Source organism: Clarias gariepinus, chromosome 21 (genome assembly GCF_024256425.1).
Source record: "Clarias gariepinus isolate MV-2021 ecotype Netherlands chromosome 21, CGAR_prim_01v2, whole genome shotgun sequence".
Classification (NCBI taxonomy): domain Eukaryota; kingdom Metazoa; phylum Chordata; class Actinopteri; order Siluriformes; family Clariidae; genus Clarias; species Clarias gariepinus.
In genome coordinates, this window is record NC_071120.1 from 9,758,900 (window position 1) to 9,779,322 (window position 20,423).

At 39.9% G+C, this 20,423-nt stretch overlaps 1 protein-coding gene across 1 annotated transcript; it reads right to left on the reverse strand.

Annotated features, from left to right (window-relative positions):
- Positions 1-5,771: 5,771 nt before the first annotated feature.
- Positions 5,772-18,932, reverse strand: abhd17b (abhydrolase domain containing 17B, depalmitoylase). Its single transcript, XM_053481271.1, has 4 exons — positions 18,667-18,932; positions 16,449-16,918; positions 9,431-9,610; positions 5,772-7,797 (listed from the first exon to the last, which is right to left on the reverse strand). The coding sequence occupies exons 2-4, from the start codon at positions 16,913-16,915 to the stop codon at positions 7,578-7,580; spliced, it is 867 nt and encodes a 288-aa protein (XP_053337246.1). The 5' UTR covers positions 16,916-16,918; positions 18,667-18,932; the 3' UTR covers positions 5,772-7,577.
- Between the last annotated feature and the right edge of the window lie 1,491 nt (positions 18,933-20,423).

Here is a 20,423-nt window from a genome sequence, read left to right on the forward strand (position 1 = left end):
TAAAACCTATGCACAAAGTGCACTCTGCTTTCAGTGAATCATGGTGGTGGCTCTGTGATGCTCTGGGGCTGCTCAAGAATTCTTGAAGAAAACGTCATGCCATCTGTGAAGAAGCTGAAACTACAGCATCACTGGACGTTCCAAAAGGACAATGAACCCCTGGCAATAGTTCATAGTCAAACATCATCTTGACCGATGAAGTATTGGAGGGTTCTAGTGTGGTATCACATTCTCCTGACTTAAATCCAATAAAAAAAAAAAATCTTTGGCAGGATTTGAAAAAAGCCAGTTCCAGCATACAAACCAAGGAATCTTACTGACCTAGAGGCCATTGCCCAAGAGGAATGGGCTAAGATCGCTTAGAAACACTCCCAGAGTCTGGCTATACATCACATTTACAGCAGGTCATAATAACTAAATGGGGCTCTACTAAGGACTGAAGATGTTTCTCATCAAGGGGTTGAATAATTCTAATACTGTAGTAGTTCTGTTTTCGTTTCACTGATTTATTACAAACAGCTGCATGTTAGTAATTTTGGCCAAAAAAAACTTGAATGTGGGTTGAATAATTTCAAATGCAACTGTATTTTAAAGCCATGTGCACATGCTAAGTATTTAAACCGTAACATTATGTGTTTTATACTCTCTCTACTTAAAATCTTTCTATTAAAAGTTTAATTTATAGCTTTACCTCAGACGGTGTTCCTCTTCAGTTCAATCCTGGTCACGTCTGGACTTCCTCTCTGTCTTCTCAGGTTTTTTCCCACCTTTAAAAAAACATACCTGTAGCTAGCTTCTCTAAGATAAATTCCCTTTAGGTGTGGGTGAGTGTGTGAGCATGTCACACTGTTATAGACGTGGGTCCTTTCCAGGGTGTATTTCACTAGAAATCCCCTTTAGAAATGTGAAATAAATGACGACCTACAGAAAACTTTCACCATATAAAAAATTATTCTGTGCCATCAGGTCCTTGTTTAATTTGTTACTACAGAAACAATACCATTCACTGATTTATAAGTGCATTAAAATAAAGCATGTTAGTTTCCCTGAAATGATTATTGTACTACCAGCTGTGTCCTTCAGAAAACTGTCACAGATGAAGTAAAACCCTTGTCCATATTACTCAACCCCACCATTAGCCTTGACCCCTTAAGGAGCGGCCGTGTGACTCTCTGAGAAACAAAGCTGTAAAACCACGAGTCAACACAACTCAATCTTATCATTAGCAATCCACAAAAACATCTTAAAACAGCTGTTTTTTTAATCTTTGTTTTCTATCTCATCTCTTATTTCAGGCTACAAATGTCAAAGGTCAGCTCCTTCAGGCTGCTAAAGTGACCTCTCTGACCTCTGGGTTGTAAAATAAATAGGAAGTGATTTGATCTGTTCTTTACACAGTTTTTCTTTTTTGCTTTTTATTCTTTAAAAAGTGACACGTTTGAAGGTCTGCGATACATTAGAGATATTGAATGTTCTCCACAAGGGGGCGCTGTACTACAAGCTTTTTCTCCATACAATCTTTCAGAAACATTTTTTAGGTTTCAATGTCACTTAGGGCAGATGTGAACTATGTAAAAATGTCTGAGCGTAAAACTTACTTATGGGGATTTTTTTCTACATTAAATAAAATATAGATATACTATAGATATAAACTATAAATTAGATATACAATTAAGAGTAAATGCAAGTATAATAAATACATATCAGGCTAAACCTAGAAACAATACAATATAGGATTCCTACATACAAACCCAGGAAAAAATAACAAGCTAATAAACAAATCAACACATAGATCAATAAAAACAATGAAGGATTTTGAGTACAGACTTGGAAAATTTTTTACTCTTTCAAGACTAAAGACAAAATCAGTAGGACTTTTTTTTAGCCCCTTCCATCTTATATTTATACTGCCTGTGAAAACAAAGAAAAAAATCTAACTGTTTAAAAAAGGTCTAGTTATTAACCTACATTAAGCAATGAAAACACCCAAAGAGGTTTTTTTTGGAATTGGAATTACTGAAATTACTGGAATTGGGTTAGGAACTTTCCAACAATTATTAAAACTGGAATAAATGTTGTTGGAAAAAAAAAAAATTCAGGATTGGACATACCTTAAACGCTTGGTAAAGTTGCAGCATACAAATCAACAGTAGAAATCACAGTGATGGTTAATAGAGCATTTACACACACAAACACACACAATGTGAAGAGGACTGGGACCAAACAGCTGTGTGACCATAAGAAAACCACTCATTAGTGAGACTAACAAGTTCGTGCTAAGGAGGATAAAGATTGGACTTTGGAACAATGGACAAAGGTAATGTGATCTGATGAGTCCAGACTGACCTTATTCCAGAGTCAGGGTACGAAGGGAAGCACAGGAAGCGATGCACTCATAATGCATAGTGTCCACTGTACAAGCCTCTGATCTGATCTGGGGTTGAGTCAGTTGGTCAGGTCTGGGCTCAGTAACGTTATGTGGCAATAAAATAAAGTCAGCTGATGAATTGAACGTACCGAATGACCAGGTTATCAAATATAGATTTATTTAATTTTTTCTTCCCAGATGAAACAGGCATACTCTGGAACTAAAATTGAAAAAAGCGGTTCTAGAGGAATGAGGAATCATTTTCACGAATGAAGGCTGAATGCAGTAAAATATTCAAGTTATTCTACTATAAAATGATTAAATTGTTTTAATTATTTACTTTCGACATACGATTTTATTTCAGACAGAAAAAAACACAGTTGCCATATGATTCATAATTACACAGGCTTTAGGTTCATCCAGGTGATTATCTTTCAATCTGCTCATCATCTTAGTGATGAAAGGTCAAGAAAAGGTTAAACACTAAGTGTGTGTGTGTGTGTGTGTGTTCAAAGGTTCAGCAATGTTTTAAGCATGTGAAGTGAAGCGTGATTAAAATGCTCCTGGATTCCAGTCAGTCTTCCCTCATTAATGTTGGCCAGGACGTGAATGTTTTTCTTCCATAGAGCTTTCTCTCTACTGTAAATTACAGTGTTGATTTGTTACTAAATGTGGCCCAAAAGCTGAAACCTTCAACCTGAAGGGTAAATCTACAGTTACAACATGTCAAATTTTGTAAAAGGTACAAGGTACCTCCAACACATCTAAAATGGCTGCCATGACAACCTGAGCGTGTACCATACACTATCAATATTCATGTTTAAATCTGTTAAACATCATTTTCTTCGTCATCGTCATAGTCATGCAGTAATTCATCCATTATAGGTCATGAAATAATATTTACTTTAGTTTCACTCACCCCTGTGAAATGTTTGGAATGTTCCAGAACATTAGGAGAGGAAAGGATTGTTTTATTATTATTTTATTATATTTTCTTATTATTTTTTTTTACTATATCTTCCATTGATAAGGTCACTTAAAAAAGCAACTGTGACCTAAATCATAGACTAAAAGAATAAAAAATAATTATAATTAATTCCAACCTTTTTCAACCCAGTTAGCATGTATGCTACGTTCAAGGCACTCGATTTGCTCCGTTACTCATTTAAGACCAGAGGGCAAAGAAAGTGTTGCTATTGTTACCCAGCTAACTTTTAGTTTTCAGCTAGTTTGTACAGTCAGAGCTATCATCATGCTAGCTAACATTAAAGCGATGGGAAGCCTGTTGTTAGTTAGCTTTAGCAAAAGTTTACTTACGTTTCTTGGTGAATGAAGCACTCATATTTCATCAGTGGGAGAATGTAGACATAATGTTAAAATATAGACATGAAATAAAGACAAAAGGTGAAAAGTAAAAGGAGAAAAAATGCTACATTCGTATGTGATCAAGTAATACAAAGTCAAATGTCCAGGTTAATAACCGATAGAATACTTATGACTTTATCTTCCAGCCATTCCCATATTTGTATATTGAAAGTAGTTATATATTTTCTAAATTATAAACCTTACTACAAGCTACAACTGTAATGGAGTTATTTAAACGCTGAACAAACCTGACTGAAATGTTTCCAAAACGTTATGGAAGAACATTCTTAGAACGTACAAATATACTTCTTAAAGTGTTGCACAAATGTTTTCGAAACATTCGCAGAACATCAAACAAAATGCTCCAAAAAAAAAAAAGTGAGAAACTTTGAACCTTGTATGAACTTCATGCAAATCTAAAACTGTAAGCTGCAATTAAGTTAAAAGTGAAGCGCAGCCCGGCCCTTTGTTTAATTATGTATGTAAATGTGTTTTTATTTTAAAGCAACGTTACTGATTTGTCTCATAATGTTTCCTATTAACTGGAATTTGATTGTCTGCTAATGTATGCTAGCAAAGGGAATGTACGCTCAGTTTACCTGCCTGTAAATATATCCATTTAACCATAACAAATTAGCCAAACTTAACTGTTTTTTTTTTTTTTTGCGGATTCTTCAAACGCACATTTTTTTATTATTATAATTTTTTTTACATCAATCAACTTTTTCTTGGAAATGTAATCAAGTACAGTAAGAGTGGACATTTTCACTGCATATCGTACTGTGTAAGTGACAAATAAAATTTTAATTTGATTTAAATTCAGTAATACTATAGTCAGGTATAAACGCCCAAATGTTATACATGAGCACAATTCTTTACATATTTGACTGTAAGAAGTTTCGGAAATATTTCTTCAGGTTCTTCTTTCACTCACTGAGCAACTTTCTGGCTTTAAGACAAGGAAAGAAATGATGCTATACATAAACTATAACGCCAGAGGACTTACTTCAGTAAATGCAGTCGCGACAGTAATTGAACAGTTCCATCTATCAACATTAATTTTTTTTTCTTAAAAGCTATTTAAATAAAAAAAAAGGATATTCTTATATAAAGAGCATTATTTTTTTCCCCATTTTTAACAATAAAAATGATAAGCATATTTGTTTTATAAATAAATGTTTTCCTTACACAATTTTTCTTATACTTGGAATAGTTTTTAGAACATATTCTAAACTATACTACATATTCCTATAGATTGTAGATTCATTGCACATATTGTGAAATATTATAGCCTTTATCACACTTTATTTGATGATTATGACTTACAGCTCTTGAAAATCAGAATTCCAGTATCTCGAAGATAATATTTAGAGTAAATTACTGCTCGTACAGGATAAATACTGTGCAGTATCTGTGTAAAGCCACTGAAGTTTCCACAGTCAGTCATGATTTGGGTGCCAAGCGTGTCATCTGCTGGTGTCGGTCCACTGCGTTTAATCAAGTCCAAAGTCAACACAGCTGTCTTCCATGAGATTTTAGGGCACTACATGTTTCTATCTGCTGACGCGCTTTATAAAGATGCTTTTTGGATTTCCTTTTCCAGCAGGACTTAGCACCCGCTCACAGTGCCAAAACTACCACTAACAGGTTTACTGATCATGATATTACTTTGCCAGCCAACTCACCTGACCAGATCCTTACAGAAAACCCGTGTAATGTTATTAAGAGTAAGATGCAAAACACTGAACCATACAGATGAACTAAAGGCTACCATTAAAGCAACCTAGTCTTCAGTAATGCCTCGGCAATTCCACAGGCTGATCACCTCCATGCCACACCACACTGATGCAGTAATTCATGTTAAAGGAGCCATAACCAAATACTGAGTACATAAAAAAACATATTGTCCTTTTCAAATGTTGGATATTTCTATACTGGTAATGTATACAGTTGATTGATTTGAAAATACTGTAACATTTTTGAGATATTGGATTTATACATTTTTCATGAGCTGTAAGCCTTAATCATCGAAATTAAAACTAAAAAAAGTTTGAAATACTTTATTTCACTTTACATGTAATGAATCTACAGTAGAATGTTTCACGTTATATATACATACACACGAGTGAAATGTAAATGAACATCCTGGTTTTGGTGTACCGTATGCTGTTGAACAGACAGTGTCATAATAAATAAGTTCCATCACATGCTTTTTCACTCTTCTCACATTTTATTTCTCTCTTCTTTTACTTTAACTATTGTTTAGATCATTGGTACATACACGACAGTTTCCTTCCAAAACCGAAGGACATCATAGGAAAAAAAAAAACAAAATCATTTAATAGATGTCTATTCCAACAAGACCACTGTAATAATAATAATAATAATAATTTCAAGTTCTATTAGTATTAATAATCTGAACTGGTATAATTTCAGGACTTAAAAAACAATCATACATACGAATGAGATTTACAAACAGTCATCATAGTCATACAGTATATCATGTACTGTATACATCTTCATCTATGATCAACTGGAGTGGTGCAGCTACAGATGATGCTGTCATCCTTAACAGCGACGCCCACAGAATCCGTATGGCACGAGCCAATCAGAACTCAGTATTCCTGGAGAATTCAATATCATTAAAGTGAACACAGCAGAGGAAAGAAAAGAAAAAGAAGGTTTCCTGGACTTGAAGCAGGTGGTTGAGGAACTCAACTGACTAAGCACACTAAGATGATGTCGGAACATAGAATGATTTGACAAAGCAAGATCTTTATCAGCTTAAAGCAAGCGTGGCAGCTATTATACTTAAAGGGTATTCGGTTTGTTCTTTCTATGCTTCATTGGGCTACTGTTCATGCTAATGTGTGTTTCCGTACTGTGACAAGCGTGCAGCGTTTACTGGTGCAAAATCTTACACCGAGCATGCAGATTTGCCCGATTAGTAGAGTTACACCGACTGTGCAACGTCGCCCTTTCAAAACTTTACACCTCCATCTTCACTAATTCAGAGAGCAAGCGTTTACAGTTTCAAAACATTTCCTTATTTCAACGTGACCGAATTTCAAAACGTTGAGGCCAATCATGCGGGGTTCAACAATTCAAAAAAACCTGAGAATGCGTTCAGTGCACACAATACTCCTGCCGACTCGCACACACACCTACATGCACCAACACACACACACACACTCTCTATAAGCTGTAATACACAGTGGGTTTTACACACAAATAGGAAATAAAAAGACGACCGTTCTAATCGAGATGTCAGGGTTCAGGTGTTAGCACAGACATGAGGCATGATGCCAACATCACATTGTTTCATGTAACACAGGTTTTCAAGCCTGGTCTTTAGTATTTCCCTTGTGTAACATGTGTACACAAGGGACACTAAGATCACGCAGGACAGGATGTACTCCAGCACCAGGAGCAAGTTTCATCACAGTTTAAATACAAAAAAAAAAAAAAAAAAAAAAGCGCTGTAGCTTGTAACTGGAGCAGCAGTGCCAGTTTTGTCCGCCTGCTTTTCTCCACAACGTGTGCTGAATGGAATTATGGGATCTTTAATCAGGACACGATGTCATGCTACGGATGCTGCTGGAGAAAGAAGCAAAAAAAAAAAAAACCCGCACCTCCTCTCAAGTGGAACACAGAGGTAGTGATCATGTTCGTTCTGTGATAACAATATCGTCTTATATAATCACTGGATGTATGACTATCGGCACATGCCTGAACCTAAGGCAGTCTATGGAGTTCCCAGTTGTCAGTGTGTGAGATGCAGTCGGGAGCCTTGTGTGTTTATTTTATTTATTTATTTTAGTTTAGTTTTTTTGTCGTCGCTGTCCTACAAGTTGACGAGCTCTTGGCTGATGAACTGCTTGAGTCTCTCGAGGTACTGGCCGTAGAGCTCGACATCGTTGTGCCCGGCGCCCTCGACCCACAGCGGCTCCACGGGCCTTTGACAGCGCTCGTACAGGGCCAGGCCGTGCGAGAAGTCGATCACCTCGTCTTCTGTGCCGTGGATCAACAGTACCGGCGACGTCACCTTGGAGATCTTATCGATGCTGTGGGATGGACAAAATTTTTTAAAATAAATAAATAAATAAATAAAACAGCATTTAAATTTTAATTAATATATAAATATAAACTATTAATATTATCCTTAAAATATTTACAGTACCAATCAAAAGTTTGGGATCACTTTCTAACTCCATGGTCGTTCCTGATTTTTATTTCTTTCTACACTATAAAGCAGTTCTGAAGGTGTTTAAAATACACAATATTCTCCTCTGGACAGTTGATTTTGAGACGTTTCGGCTACTCATGATCTGTAAAGCCTTCATAACGGCTCTAACCTGAGGTGCTGTTTGTTTGTTTGCATTAGGATTTATTGCCATATCAGCTTCTCAGGCTATTTCATGGCAGATACTGAACATATTAAACATTAAACTAACTTATTCAAACCAATATAATATGGTTCAGTGTAAGGGATTTAGAGGGTTGTGGAAAAAAGTAAATAATAATAATAATAATAATAATTAAATATGACATTATAACATGGCCCTGGCTAGAAGAACAAGACTTTACATATGGTTCTTTAGGTGCATTTTTGCTAAAAAGTTTTTTCTAGTTTTGTCTTGCAGAATATTTTTTTTTATTTGTTCTGGTGGAAATAGTTTTCTTATGGTATTAAAACTTGGGCAGGTCAAAAGTATATGCTTTATGGTTAGAGTAGTGATACAGTGCTTAAATTTTGGAGCTTCTTCACCCTTTAATACATCTATACGGCACCTTCAATATACGACTTGGTTGTGTCTGGATTTAAAGGAGTGAAAGCATCTTTTCCCCACCAATGGGTTTATTTTGGTTTTGTTCCCATTTTGCTTGACATTTATTTAATATATATTGTTGTATCAGTTTCTTAAAGTCATTGAGGGGGTGGGACTTGTTTTGCTGCTATGTCATCCTGTTTGTTTGCCGTAATTCCACTATGTCCTGGGATCTGCCGTTTGTTAAGTGGTGATTTGTATCTGATCTGTAGCAGAGGTAAGTTTTGGTCTCGTTTTCCTAGGAAGGTCTTCATAAGACAGTTTCATCATGGTGCTTGATGGGTTTTGCACACATACTAGACACAAAATAACAACTGACTGTTGTGACGGCACTCTGGTGTAGTGGTTAACACTGGAGGTGCAAGGCGACAGAGCCTGGGTTCGATTCCTGTCTCTGTGTGCATGGTGTTTGCATGTTCTCCCTGTGCTTGGTGGGTTTCCTCCGGGTACTCCGGTTTCCTCCCACAGTCCAAAGACATGTAGGTTAGGCTAATTGGCGTTCCCAAATTGCCTGTAGTGTGTGAATGAGTATGTGTGTGTGTGTGTGTATGTGTGTGTGTGCCCTAAGTCTCCTGGGATAAGCTCCAGGCCCCCCTCCGTTCCCTGAATACAGGATAAAGCGGTATAGAAGATAAGTGAGTAAGTAAGTATTGTTGTTGTTACATAAGTGCCTTATTACATATGTATTATTTCATAGTTTTGAAATCTTTAGTATTGTCGTAGAATTTAGAAAATAAATCGCCACAGAAAAACAAAGAAATTTGCAAGTGATCCTAAAATTTTGAGCAGCGATGTATAACTTAACGTACGAGACGCAGCTTTTGTTTTATGAACAGATACATAAAACAATACATAAAACCGGACATACTTGGGGAAGGCGTCGAAGCAGTACGTCTTTTTGGTGTCGGGGAAGGCCACGCGCATGCCTGAGGTGAGCGGAGAGTGCAGGATGACCGCGGCGCTCTCGTAACGTGCAGCCAGGTCCACAGACGGCACCGTCCCAATACTCTGTCCATATATAATCACGTTCTCTGGCCTTATACCGTACCTAAAGAGGTGGGAAAAAGGGGAGGGAAAAAAAAAAAAACACGGACATAAACACACTACGCTTCTTTTTGCTGTTTATTTTAATTTGTAGTATTTACTCAACCCCAAGGTCATCAATACTTCTAAATCAGTGAGGATTAACAGCTCAATGACGCTCATGAGGACGAGATCGGTCGACGCCCAGTAGGCAAACGCTACGGTCCTTGACATGCAAATAAAAAGTAAACATACACACTGAAAAAAAAAAACTGTAATAGGAGTAGCTTCCACGTCGAGCAACGGCTCGGTCCTCATCACTGGTTGACAGATTGCGCTGGGATATTTCACGCCGTTTAAACAAACATGACATGCATGTGAGATGAGGACAGAACCAGAGTTGAATAATCTTCATAGATCCTTCACCAGTCTGCTGCGGCCAAAATATCCCTTATAAACCCAGTAGAACACACCACATCATTTAGCTTCTTTCTAGGATCCTTCGATCAAACATTTCCAAGCTAGACATGTAACTTGTATGGTATAACAATCAAACAATGACAAGCACGTCGCGGTCAGCTCTCGTAATTGAGAACATGGTTTTCTCCCGGCGTGGAATACAGCGGAAGCCGAATATTGTGTTAGGCTGGTGAACAAAAACAAAAAAACCAAACGAAACACATGCTCTGTGTCATCATGTGATCATCTGCGGTCAGGATATCACCTCTGGAAACGAGTTTAGCAGCGTTCTTATCTGTGAACAGAAAACATGAGCCCTATGGAGGGTTCTCTCTCCCTCCCTCCCCCCGCAGAGACATACTCATTACAATTTGTAAACAGATTTACGACGAGTCACTGGCCAAGGGGCGGTTTTGATTTCATCAGTGATATACAGCTGTTGGGTAACTTAGGGGGAAATCTATAAAAGGTACAACGTTTTGCAACTGCTTTTCCATTAGGGGAAGGAAACAAATATGGACCAAAATCTAAACATCTAATCTTTGATAGATTTCTAATCTAATCTCAGCTATTTTTAATCATTATTGTTATTATTTTATGTAGTCATAGTAGCACACGCACATACTGCAGTTTGTCCTCTTATTATAATTATTGTTAGGGTTATTTCTTGTAGCCTGATTTTCCACTGCAAGTAGATTTGCAGCAACCAGCCTAATGGTGGCGCTATAGACGCTTCGTCAAATACAGTATGCGCGTTAACCATTCCTAGAATCTTCGCAAACCTGTTGAAGTCAGAAACCTCAAAAATAATCCCTGCCACACGCCAATCATCACTATGTAGGCATAATCGATTTGTACTGGCCAAGACGGTGGTGTAGTGGTTAGTACTGTCGCCCTGCATCTCCAGGGTTCATTTCCCGGCCAGGTTCAGTTCCAGTCTCTGAGTACCTGGAGTTTGCATGTTCTCCCTGTGCTTGGTGGGTTTCCTCCGGGTACCTCCCACAGTCCAAAGACCTGCAGATTAGACTAATTGATGTTTCCAAATTGCCCGTAGTGTGTGAGTGAGTCTGTGTATGGGTTCTCAGGTACGATTGGCTTCCATATCCGTGTCCAAGCATGCACTGTATCATTCCCGAGACCTCCAACTTGGGTACGGTTCCTGAGCGTGGAACAATTGCGTTCTTATTAATCAAAATGAACCAGACTTTAGGGTCAAGTGTTCTCGCAAATGATCCCAGGGCCCTGATGTGAAAATGCCCCCTTTGCTCAAGTTGCCACATCCTTCCCTATTCTTTCCTCGTTCTTTCACTTTCTTTAAGACCCGTTGTTGTAGACAAACACAAGAGGAAGTCATGATCACACACTTGGTTTCTCAAGATAAGACAAGCCGTTATCGTCAGATAACATTTTCACTGGTATACTGCAATTAATCTATATAGGACATAAATTCTCTCTTGTCACACTCACCTTATCTGGGTTCACATCTGTTGATATGATAATATACCTTGAGCTCCGTCACGCTCTTAAAAATAACTGCTTAGAAGCTAGTAATCAGCTGACTTCTGATCAGACTTTTTTTCTTTTGTTTTATTTTTGTTCCTTCCTCTCTACGTTAATTAAAGGACGCGTTTGAAGAATAGACTTGTTGGTAAAACTCAAAGTCCTGAACTCTCGAGTTATGTAAAGCTGCAATACACTCAAGATTTCATTTCTTATTATTTTTTCCTTTCTGGACAGGAGATCACCGAGAGACAGCACCGGTACGTCACACTGAGAAATTAGTTGCCAGGCGACCAATCAATATTTGACCCGACCTGCCACGCCCCACCCCCCTCCACACACACAGGGCTGAAAAAAAATAGAAGAATGCAAATGAAACTGGTTTTGAATGGAGTACATGTCTCAGTGTAGCACTGACTCCCTCCGTCTCTCGTCCTTTATTTCCGTCTTTTTTGTCCATATAATGACCTTTTTTTCTCCCCCGATCGGTCTCTTTCCATTCCTCTCTCCGTCCCCAGTGTCCACTCGATCTCCAACATCCCCTACAGCCACCGTCTGCTCCTTCTGCCCATCTGTCTCCTTCTCTTTACTCCTTCTGTCATCCCTCTATATAATCGAGTCTCTTTCTCTCTCTCCATGAGTACACTTCTGTCTCGCCTTTATTTTTGGTCACCCTGCTTCTTTTCTTTTGATTCTTAATTCTCTTTTTTACTTCCTTCATTGCCTTTTTTAGCTCTATGCTTCTTTTGCTTTTGATATTTCTTTCTTTATTTCACCTTAAGCTTTTTTTCTGCCATTTTTCTAACCTTAGATTTTTTTTTTTCACTCCTAATATCTTTTCTATTTTTCTTTCTTACACATACCTTTGCTCATTCTAACCATCCTCCCTCTCTGCTTTTCACCGACTTACCCATTTTCTCCCCCCTTCCTTCCTGGTATCTCTCGCAGCTCCGCCCCCCCCGGGCTTATTGTCCCTGTATTTTCCTTATCCTCATCCTGCCACATTCCCCAGATGTATTCCCTGCTCTCCGATGCTGCCATACTTCCCCTTTCCTCCCCCCAATTCTTTCTTTCCCGGATGTGACAGATGGATCCCTCCTGACCAGATGAGACTCCCATCCAGCGTATCTGCTGATTACGCACAGCAGCGTCATGCTCTGAGCAACCTGTTCCTCAGCTACACATAATGTGTATGGATCGTGAACGTATGTGTGTTTAGTCAAAAACAGACACACCTGCTTACTCAACGCTGACTCACCTGTCCAGACAGGCAGCAGGGTGGATCCAGCTCTTGCAGTGCACATCCTGTGTATACTCATCTTTCAGGCAACACCCCTGACTGTGTGAACAAACACACACTCAACATACACGCTAAGTGTAAAAAAAACAAAAACCTACTGTACGCATCACTAATTGCTTGAGAGCCAAAGTTCAGGTAAGGAAGAACAATAATGTGCCATCCATCCATCCATCCATCCATCCATCCATCCATCCATCCATCTGCATTATCTACTCCACCATCCATGTTGCTTTCACCACCATTCAACTCCACCATCCACCTGGATGCGAACATCTACCAGCTCCACCACTGCCATCAGCACACTCCACCAACTAATTTCACCATCCACACAGTCCAAAAACAGCTACGAACTCTACCAACGTCATCGCCATACTTCACCATCCAATTGCACCATACACCCTGTTCCCAACATCTACCAACCCCTCCATCCAAATCCACCACCGACATGGTCCACATCATCTACCATCAGCATCTGCTCACCGCCCTCAACGCCGCCAAGATCCACCACCTCCCCCAACCACTATCCTCACTGTTTTCATGTCAACATTACCATCAAGATAACAACCACCTGCTCCCTCAAGTCTGTCTGCACCAACTCAATTGTCTCTAAAATCATCTCCCCCTGCCACTCCTTGACTGAATCTGAGATGAAACGGGCTAAGAGACAATTCAACAGACAAATGCGGCAAACACTGAGAGGTGGAGCCGGAGAACTGTAAAGCAGACTGTATAGCAGGCATTGTACAGTGGGATTGTGAACCACTCCCAAGTCCAAAAGCACAAAACCATAGAAAGTATTGAACTGGAAAAAAGAAAGGAAAATAAAACACAACAATAAGGCAATGACCGTGTGAGAACTTTACATAGATAAAGGATGAGCAATGGTGAACTCACCAGACCCAGTGGCCACCCTGAAAGAGGTCACATGACAAGCTGGAGAAATACAAGAGACTGTAAGCAAAACTAGGTTAAAGCCCTACACGTCCCACTGGGACTGCAACCCCTAAACTGGAACAGAGGCTCGGAAAGATTCCAGGAATGGCGACGCTGATCCGAGGTCAGAACAGCATATTCCTAGGAACAGGAAAAACACTGCACTTTGCCCGTAACCCCCAAGGCATTGAGGGAAACGTAAGAAAAAGTAAGAAACACAACAGAGGTAGGGTCACCACTTGGACTTAATTATCTTCCAATAACTGCAGATCCCACAGCTTCGCATTCAAACGCTGTGCTTCCTCCTGTCTGATTGGAGAATCTTTGATATCTTTGACTTGGGAAGTGCACACCACTCATTCTCTAAACAACGATGCTCCATAACATCCGTTTTAAAAGTTCACATGATAATCCTAGGTTTGGGGAGGAGTCTCTCTCTCTCTCTCTCTCTCTCTCTCTCCCTCGAGCAGTCTTGTGATCGTCCTGGAGGATTATGAAGTCTGGAACAAAGAATTTCTTTCAGACATAGTACTCGGTTGTTTGGAGACCAGAAGTTCTTAACATTTATGAACAAAATCATTGTTGTTACTGGAAATCCTTTAAAAAAAAAAAAAAAAAAAAAAAAACGCTCAGCAGCTGCAACATGCATCATGGTGTACAGATACTATGCACTGTAGATGTAACACATCGCTAGTCTAGCGTAGATAACACCGCTTGCCAGTTTCCTGTTTTTCGATACACAAGAGCAAATGCTTGCTTCATGTCATACTTTATCTGGTGACGTCTTTTAAAGCATGCGCTAGGACGACAGGAGTCAAACAAAATCTTAGGAATCCTTCAGAACTCATTAATCATCTGTATAACTATGGCGGCATATTAGCACTGTCGCCTTGCACCTCCAGGGGACGGGTTCGATTCCCGCCTCAGGGTCTACGTGCATGGAGCTTGTATGTTCCTAAATTTCTCCATAGCGTGTGAATGTTGAGCGAAGGTCCTACCGAGGTGGGAATAAATACAACAATCACTATTGGCCTCCACTGTCCCTAGTTGGATTACAGAGGTTCCTAGATGGACGATGACTAATTACCCATGAACGTGGTGTAACTTCGACGATCCTGTTCCCGTACGAGAGATTCTCATACAAATCACGGCCCACGCTTTCAGAGTGATGGATTAATCCTGTGTGAGGTTGAAATGTGGCAGGGGAAAAGCCAAAAATGGAACGAACCCTGTTCAAAGAAAAAACAAGGACTGGGGAAGTTTCAATGACTTTTACGTCTCTCTCTCAGTGTGCATGTTCTTCCCTCTCTGTGTCCTGCTGTCTCCTTCATCTCTTGACAGTGAAGAGATGCTACATCAGGAGCATTATGTTAAACTCTCCTGCCATTCTTCCAGCTGTCAGAGAAAGAACACATTCCCAGATCTCCATCATTCTAATGACAGATCCTCTACATTGGGTTTTTTGTTGAACAGACTTTCCAGAACATAAATTTATTAAAGCATAATAATAATAATAATAATAATAATTTGTTACTTTTCCGTAAACCGTTTTAATTGCTGAAGGTAATATTTTAAACTATTATAGTCTGGTTGACATAATTTCAATCGCTTTGGATTTCAGGACACGTCCGCGCTCTAAAAGGACCACACAACCGCGTACTACGTAGGACGCCGCAGTCCTCTGACTGTACAGATCCGAGAGTTTCGTTTGGTGAGTAAACATGACTTACATGGTTACAACATCAAAGCTGCACGACATCATTACCAGAAAATCTGACACCACGCTGCCAGTGTTTACGAAACTCCGTCCCCAAGAATCTACAAGAGCCTGTGAATTCTGGCCTGAAAGGAGGAGGCGTGTTCGAATGCAAACAAGCACCTGGGACCGGACTGGGTTTTCCAAACAGGTTTTCTCGTTTGCTCAGGACGTGAAACGATTGCGCGCATTGCGGAGGCACGAAGCGCAAATTGCGGCTTCCAGATTATTTGTATAAGTAAAGAATTGACCGTTATCACTTTAAGGAAATGAGGAAGTGCATGTATGATTTAAACTTCTGAAAGGCCACCAGCTGAAACTGTACACATCACAGATCAGCAGTTTCACTGTTTACTGAAGCGTGTGTGTGTGTGTGTGTGTGTGTGTGTGTGTGTGTCTGCAGGCTCTCTGGGACATGGTCTGTCAAATAAGGACACACACAGGGTCCAAGAGTGGCAGCTGTTCTTGTGGACAAAACATGCTTACACTCACACACACTCACACACTCTTTTTTGAAAAATCCAAACAAACTCTCATGAACGTGACTCACGTAGTCCATGTGAACATTTCCTCGTCCAATCAAACCCTGAGCTGAGGGTGAGTGGGAGGGGCGTTGGCGATTAGTGGGTGGAGTCAAAGGTCCGTGTTACTCACAGCTTCGTGAGAAATGATAAACACTCGCAAGAAGCTAAAACAAAGAAACTCCAGTAAGAGTTATAAACCCCGTTTCTCAAAAACTGAGTCCAGTGTCCTGCACTGAATCTGCGCTGCTCAGAGCTACTGTACTGTCTATTCCTAAAAACAATCATTTAAGGTAAAAAAAAACAAAAACCTTGAGAAAAACCTGTTTGAAAAACTAATTCTGGTCTGGAATTAGCCAGTGCAAACCCTGTGGGCGGAGCCTGGTCATCTCACCTGGTTCGGAGGGCGTGCCACGCCGCGTCGACGTCTGCGTACAGGTTCTTCTCGGACGGTTTTCCCGAGCTGGCGCCGTAGCCCGAGTAGTCGTAGGAGAAGATGTTGCAGTTGATGCGCGACCCGAGTCCAATGTAGAAGCTGCTCATCTGGCCGAGGTCGACGGCGTTACCGTGCGAGAACAGCAGCGTGTAGCGGGCGCTCGGCGAGCAGCGCACGAACATGCAGGCGATGCGGCTGCCGCGCACCGTGCGGGTCATGAAGCACTCGATTGAGTCCTTCTCGCGCGCCAAGTACTGCCAGTCTGCGCGCTCGGACAGGTGCAGTGTCCAGCGCGAGCCGCTCTCGTCGCTCAGCAGTGTGTACGTCGGCTCGGGGGGCAGGAAGGCCAGCTTGGACACGATCCGGCTCGGGCACGGCGGGCAGCAGAACAGGCAGCACAGCTCACTCAGCGACAGGTGATTCATCCTCTACGCAAATAATAATAAAAAATTTTTATTAAATAAACAGGGATTAGCGTGAACAGATTAGTACATTTGATCAGTAAAGTACATTAGATCGCCTGACCAAGTCTGCACGCGGAGACAAAAATATTAGCACCCTTGGCTTCCATTCTTGTGTTTAACATCTGTGAAGGAGATGTTTGACAGAGCTACGCAAAATACTGTCAAAATACTGTAAGTCAGGTGACCAAAGTGTTCGCTTGTGGGAACAATGTGAGACTTTTCACATGTCTGGTAAAAAAAGAACCTTGTATACAAATTAAGGCTGTGAAAGCAGAGAGTTATTAGAGGAAGATTAAATACATTCAGGTCTTTTTTTTTTTCTTCTCTCCCTCAACTTCGCTCTACGCTCCGCATCCATGAAAGGTCATGTGACCACAAACGCCTGCTGACGCACATCTTTTAGTCTTGTGCGCGTGCTGAGGAACTTTGCAAGTTAACGCGAGTTTAAAGGTCGCATTTGTGAGACGCAAATTGCTTGACGTCTACCTGCTGGACGGAGTAGAATCCGTCCAAACGTCCTGAGGCGCGTCCTCGTCAGCGACATGTACGCTCCTGCCTGTAGCACTACTACTAATAGTATTATTCTTGTGATTCAAACTTATTACACTGTTATACTCACAAGGCTTACAGTCATAAGATAGGTTCGATGTACGAAAATTATCCTGACACACTCACACACGCGTCCTGGCTTCTACAAGAACAAAAGTGAAAGTGTGAAACGATGCCCTGAAGGGATTCCTGGTGTGAATAGAGCACCTCTTTTGTGTATTATCTATTGTGTAATACCATGACAAGTCAGAGCAGGAAATCAGAAAAATCGGGGAAATAAGGTGACTTTATCATCATCATCATCATCATCCAGTATTTTCCACACAGAGTATATTTGTTGACCATTTAAAAAAAATCTCTCCATCTGCCATACATGATTAATTAACTAATAGTGGACAGTAAAAATGCATGTATTATTCTTTTTATTATTTAGTTTTATGATATTCTTCCTAATTTAGTTATAACCAATTCCTCCCACATTAAGGCTACTTCTACCACTCCGTCTCATCTTTTTCAGTACAGTACTTTTTCAGTTTCAAGTACAGTACCTCTCATCCCGCCCCTCAGAGAGTTCGGCCAATCAGCTGTCTCTAGTTATTATTGTTATTTAAAGTCATGTTTGTATAGTTGGTTAAACAAATAACATTCAGTTCATCATATTGCCTAGGTTGTGCTGAAAAAAAAATAATGTCACTCTGTACAGCATAATCGTGAACTACATAGTGAATTTTATATATACACACACACACACACACAGTTCTGAGGGCTAGCACCGCAAGTAAGTACATATACAGGACACATCAGTTAGAGACATCAGTTGGATCCTTTCACCTTCTCTTACACCTATTTTCGTATTGATGATAGATGAACTTTTAATATTAAGATTCTCATAATAAAATAATAATAAATATAAAATTAATGTCGTCCTCTGCTGTCTCTGCCAAGTGTGTCTTAAATGTTTCATTAAGAGATAAAAATGGAAAAGTTGGAATTGTATTTCTTTCGAACCTCACAGTGTGACCAGTATTGTGATGCTGGTCTTAACATACAGTTTCACAGGAACAGCAGGTTATAAACTCCACCAGGAGCCTCGAACACCTCGAACATCAGCGCTTCTGTATTAATGGATAAACCGTCGGTGGTGATGAGAACCGATCACGTACCTCTACACCGAACTATCTGCTCCTCCTCACAGCGCCGGATCTGTAGCTTTAGTTTGATACCAGTTTTATCGGGTGCTGTGATGTAAAGCGCACCGTGTCCCCGGTATCGCTCGGTTCCGCTCCGGTTCTTCACTCCTCCGCTCTGGACCCGGAGATGCGCCGCCGCCGCCTCAGCGACCTTCCCAGCGCTTCCTCCGACCGGAAAAACCGCACAGATATCCTCCACATGGGGTCCGAATAGAGAAGGAGGGAAACGTGTAGAGAGAGAGAGAGAGAGAGAGAGAGAGAGAGAGAGAGAGAGAGAGAGAGAGAGAGTCCTCACGGCGCTGTTTCCGGTGCACGGACCGACTGAATCTCCGCTCGAGACGCCGCTCGCGCTCGCTTCTCTTTCCTCTTATTCTGTTCCGAAATACCGGATGTGTACGTCACTTGATTGGCAGGTCGGTTGAACCAATGAGATGGAGCCGATGGCGTCGAGCTGCGCTGCAGCGAGCCTATTATCGTCCACTGTGACGTCATAAGCCCAAAATACAATTCAGTTCAGTTAAATGTATAAAGCGCTTTAACTACGGGCATTGTCTTTATATAGAAACAAGTTTATTTTATGTAAGGAAATAATGTATAAATTATAATAATTTTTTTTTTTATTTACCCCCCCCCAGAAAAAAAAATTAATATCGAAAGAAAAAAGTATAAGATGTAAACTATTTAATTATATAATTAACTGTTCACAGTTAAACTGAAAATATGCAGTATAAACAAAATTAACAAAATATATGAATAAATAAATAAATCATATCAAAAGTCCAAGTAAACCATAATTAAATGTGCAAATTGTGCACCCTTGGGTCTGATGTGCAACCGTGAGATTAGAACCAGGACAAGCAAGAATATGTTCGTCTTTGTTTAACAAATTAAATATTTTAATTACAACATTAATTTAAGTTAACTAAATCACACAACAACTCTGTTATGTGCTTCTTTATTGTCATATCTGGTTAACAGGGATGTGAATTACCTGTCACCACCCTAGGTGCTGACTCTGATTGATTTTAAACCTTCAAACTTTACTGATTAATTAAATGTAGCCCCTTCCATAATAGATAATATTTTTTAACTTAAAAATCAAGCACTTAAATTTAAATACAAGAGTTTAATATTTTACTGAGCAGCCTGGACTTTTGTCCTTCACCATAATTATTATTTTGAAACAACCTAAGCAAATAATTCATTCATACCAAACGTAGTGTAGTGATATGTGAATTGCCACACACACACAAAAAACAATTTATAATTCAATCAAGCCAAGTCAAGTCAAGTAGGCATTTATTGTCATTCCAACCATATACAGTTCAGTACACAGTGAAACAAAACAATGTTCCTCCAGGACCAAGGTACCACATACAGTACATGCAACAACATAAATTAACAACACAACTCTTCCAGAACTAGCTAGCTAGCTAAAAGACCTAATTAGCTGACTAGCTCAAATATGACAGATTTACATTTTTTTTTAAAGTTAACCTAAACCTACTTCTATACAAAAAAGAGACAACAATAGTCAACAGACAACAAAATGCACGTGCAAATGTGCACACTAAGAGTGATTTTAAACACAACAAGGTAACATGTTTCAGTACTTTCATAGTAATGAGGTATGAGTTGAGGTAGTAGGAGGAGAAACAGTAAAATATCGACCTCCCCCATTTACTCTGGTTATACTTTTTAAACAATTATAAATAAAGTTCTTGTTATCA

Excerpts from the sequence above, each read along its gene's own strand:
- abhd17b (XM_053481271.1), bottom strand. The coding sequence starts at position 16,915 with ATGAATCACCTGTCGCTGAGTGAGCTGTGCTGCCTGTTCTGCTGCCCG. Across the intron at positions 9,611-16,448 it reads TGGCACGCCCTCCGAACCAG|GTACGGTATAAGGCCAGAGA; the intron begins GTGAGATGACCA and ends CCACCTCTTTAG. Across the intron at positions 7,798-9,430 it reads TGCTTCGACGCCTTCCCCAA|CATCGATAAGATCTCCAAGG; the intron begins GTATGTCCGGTT and ends TCCATCCCACAG.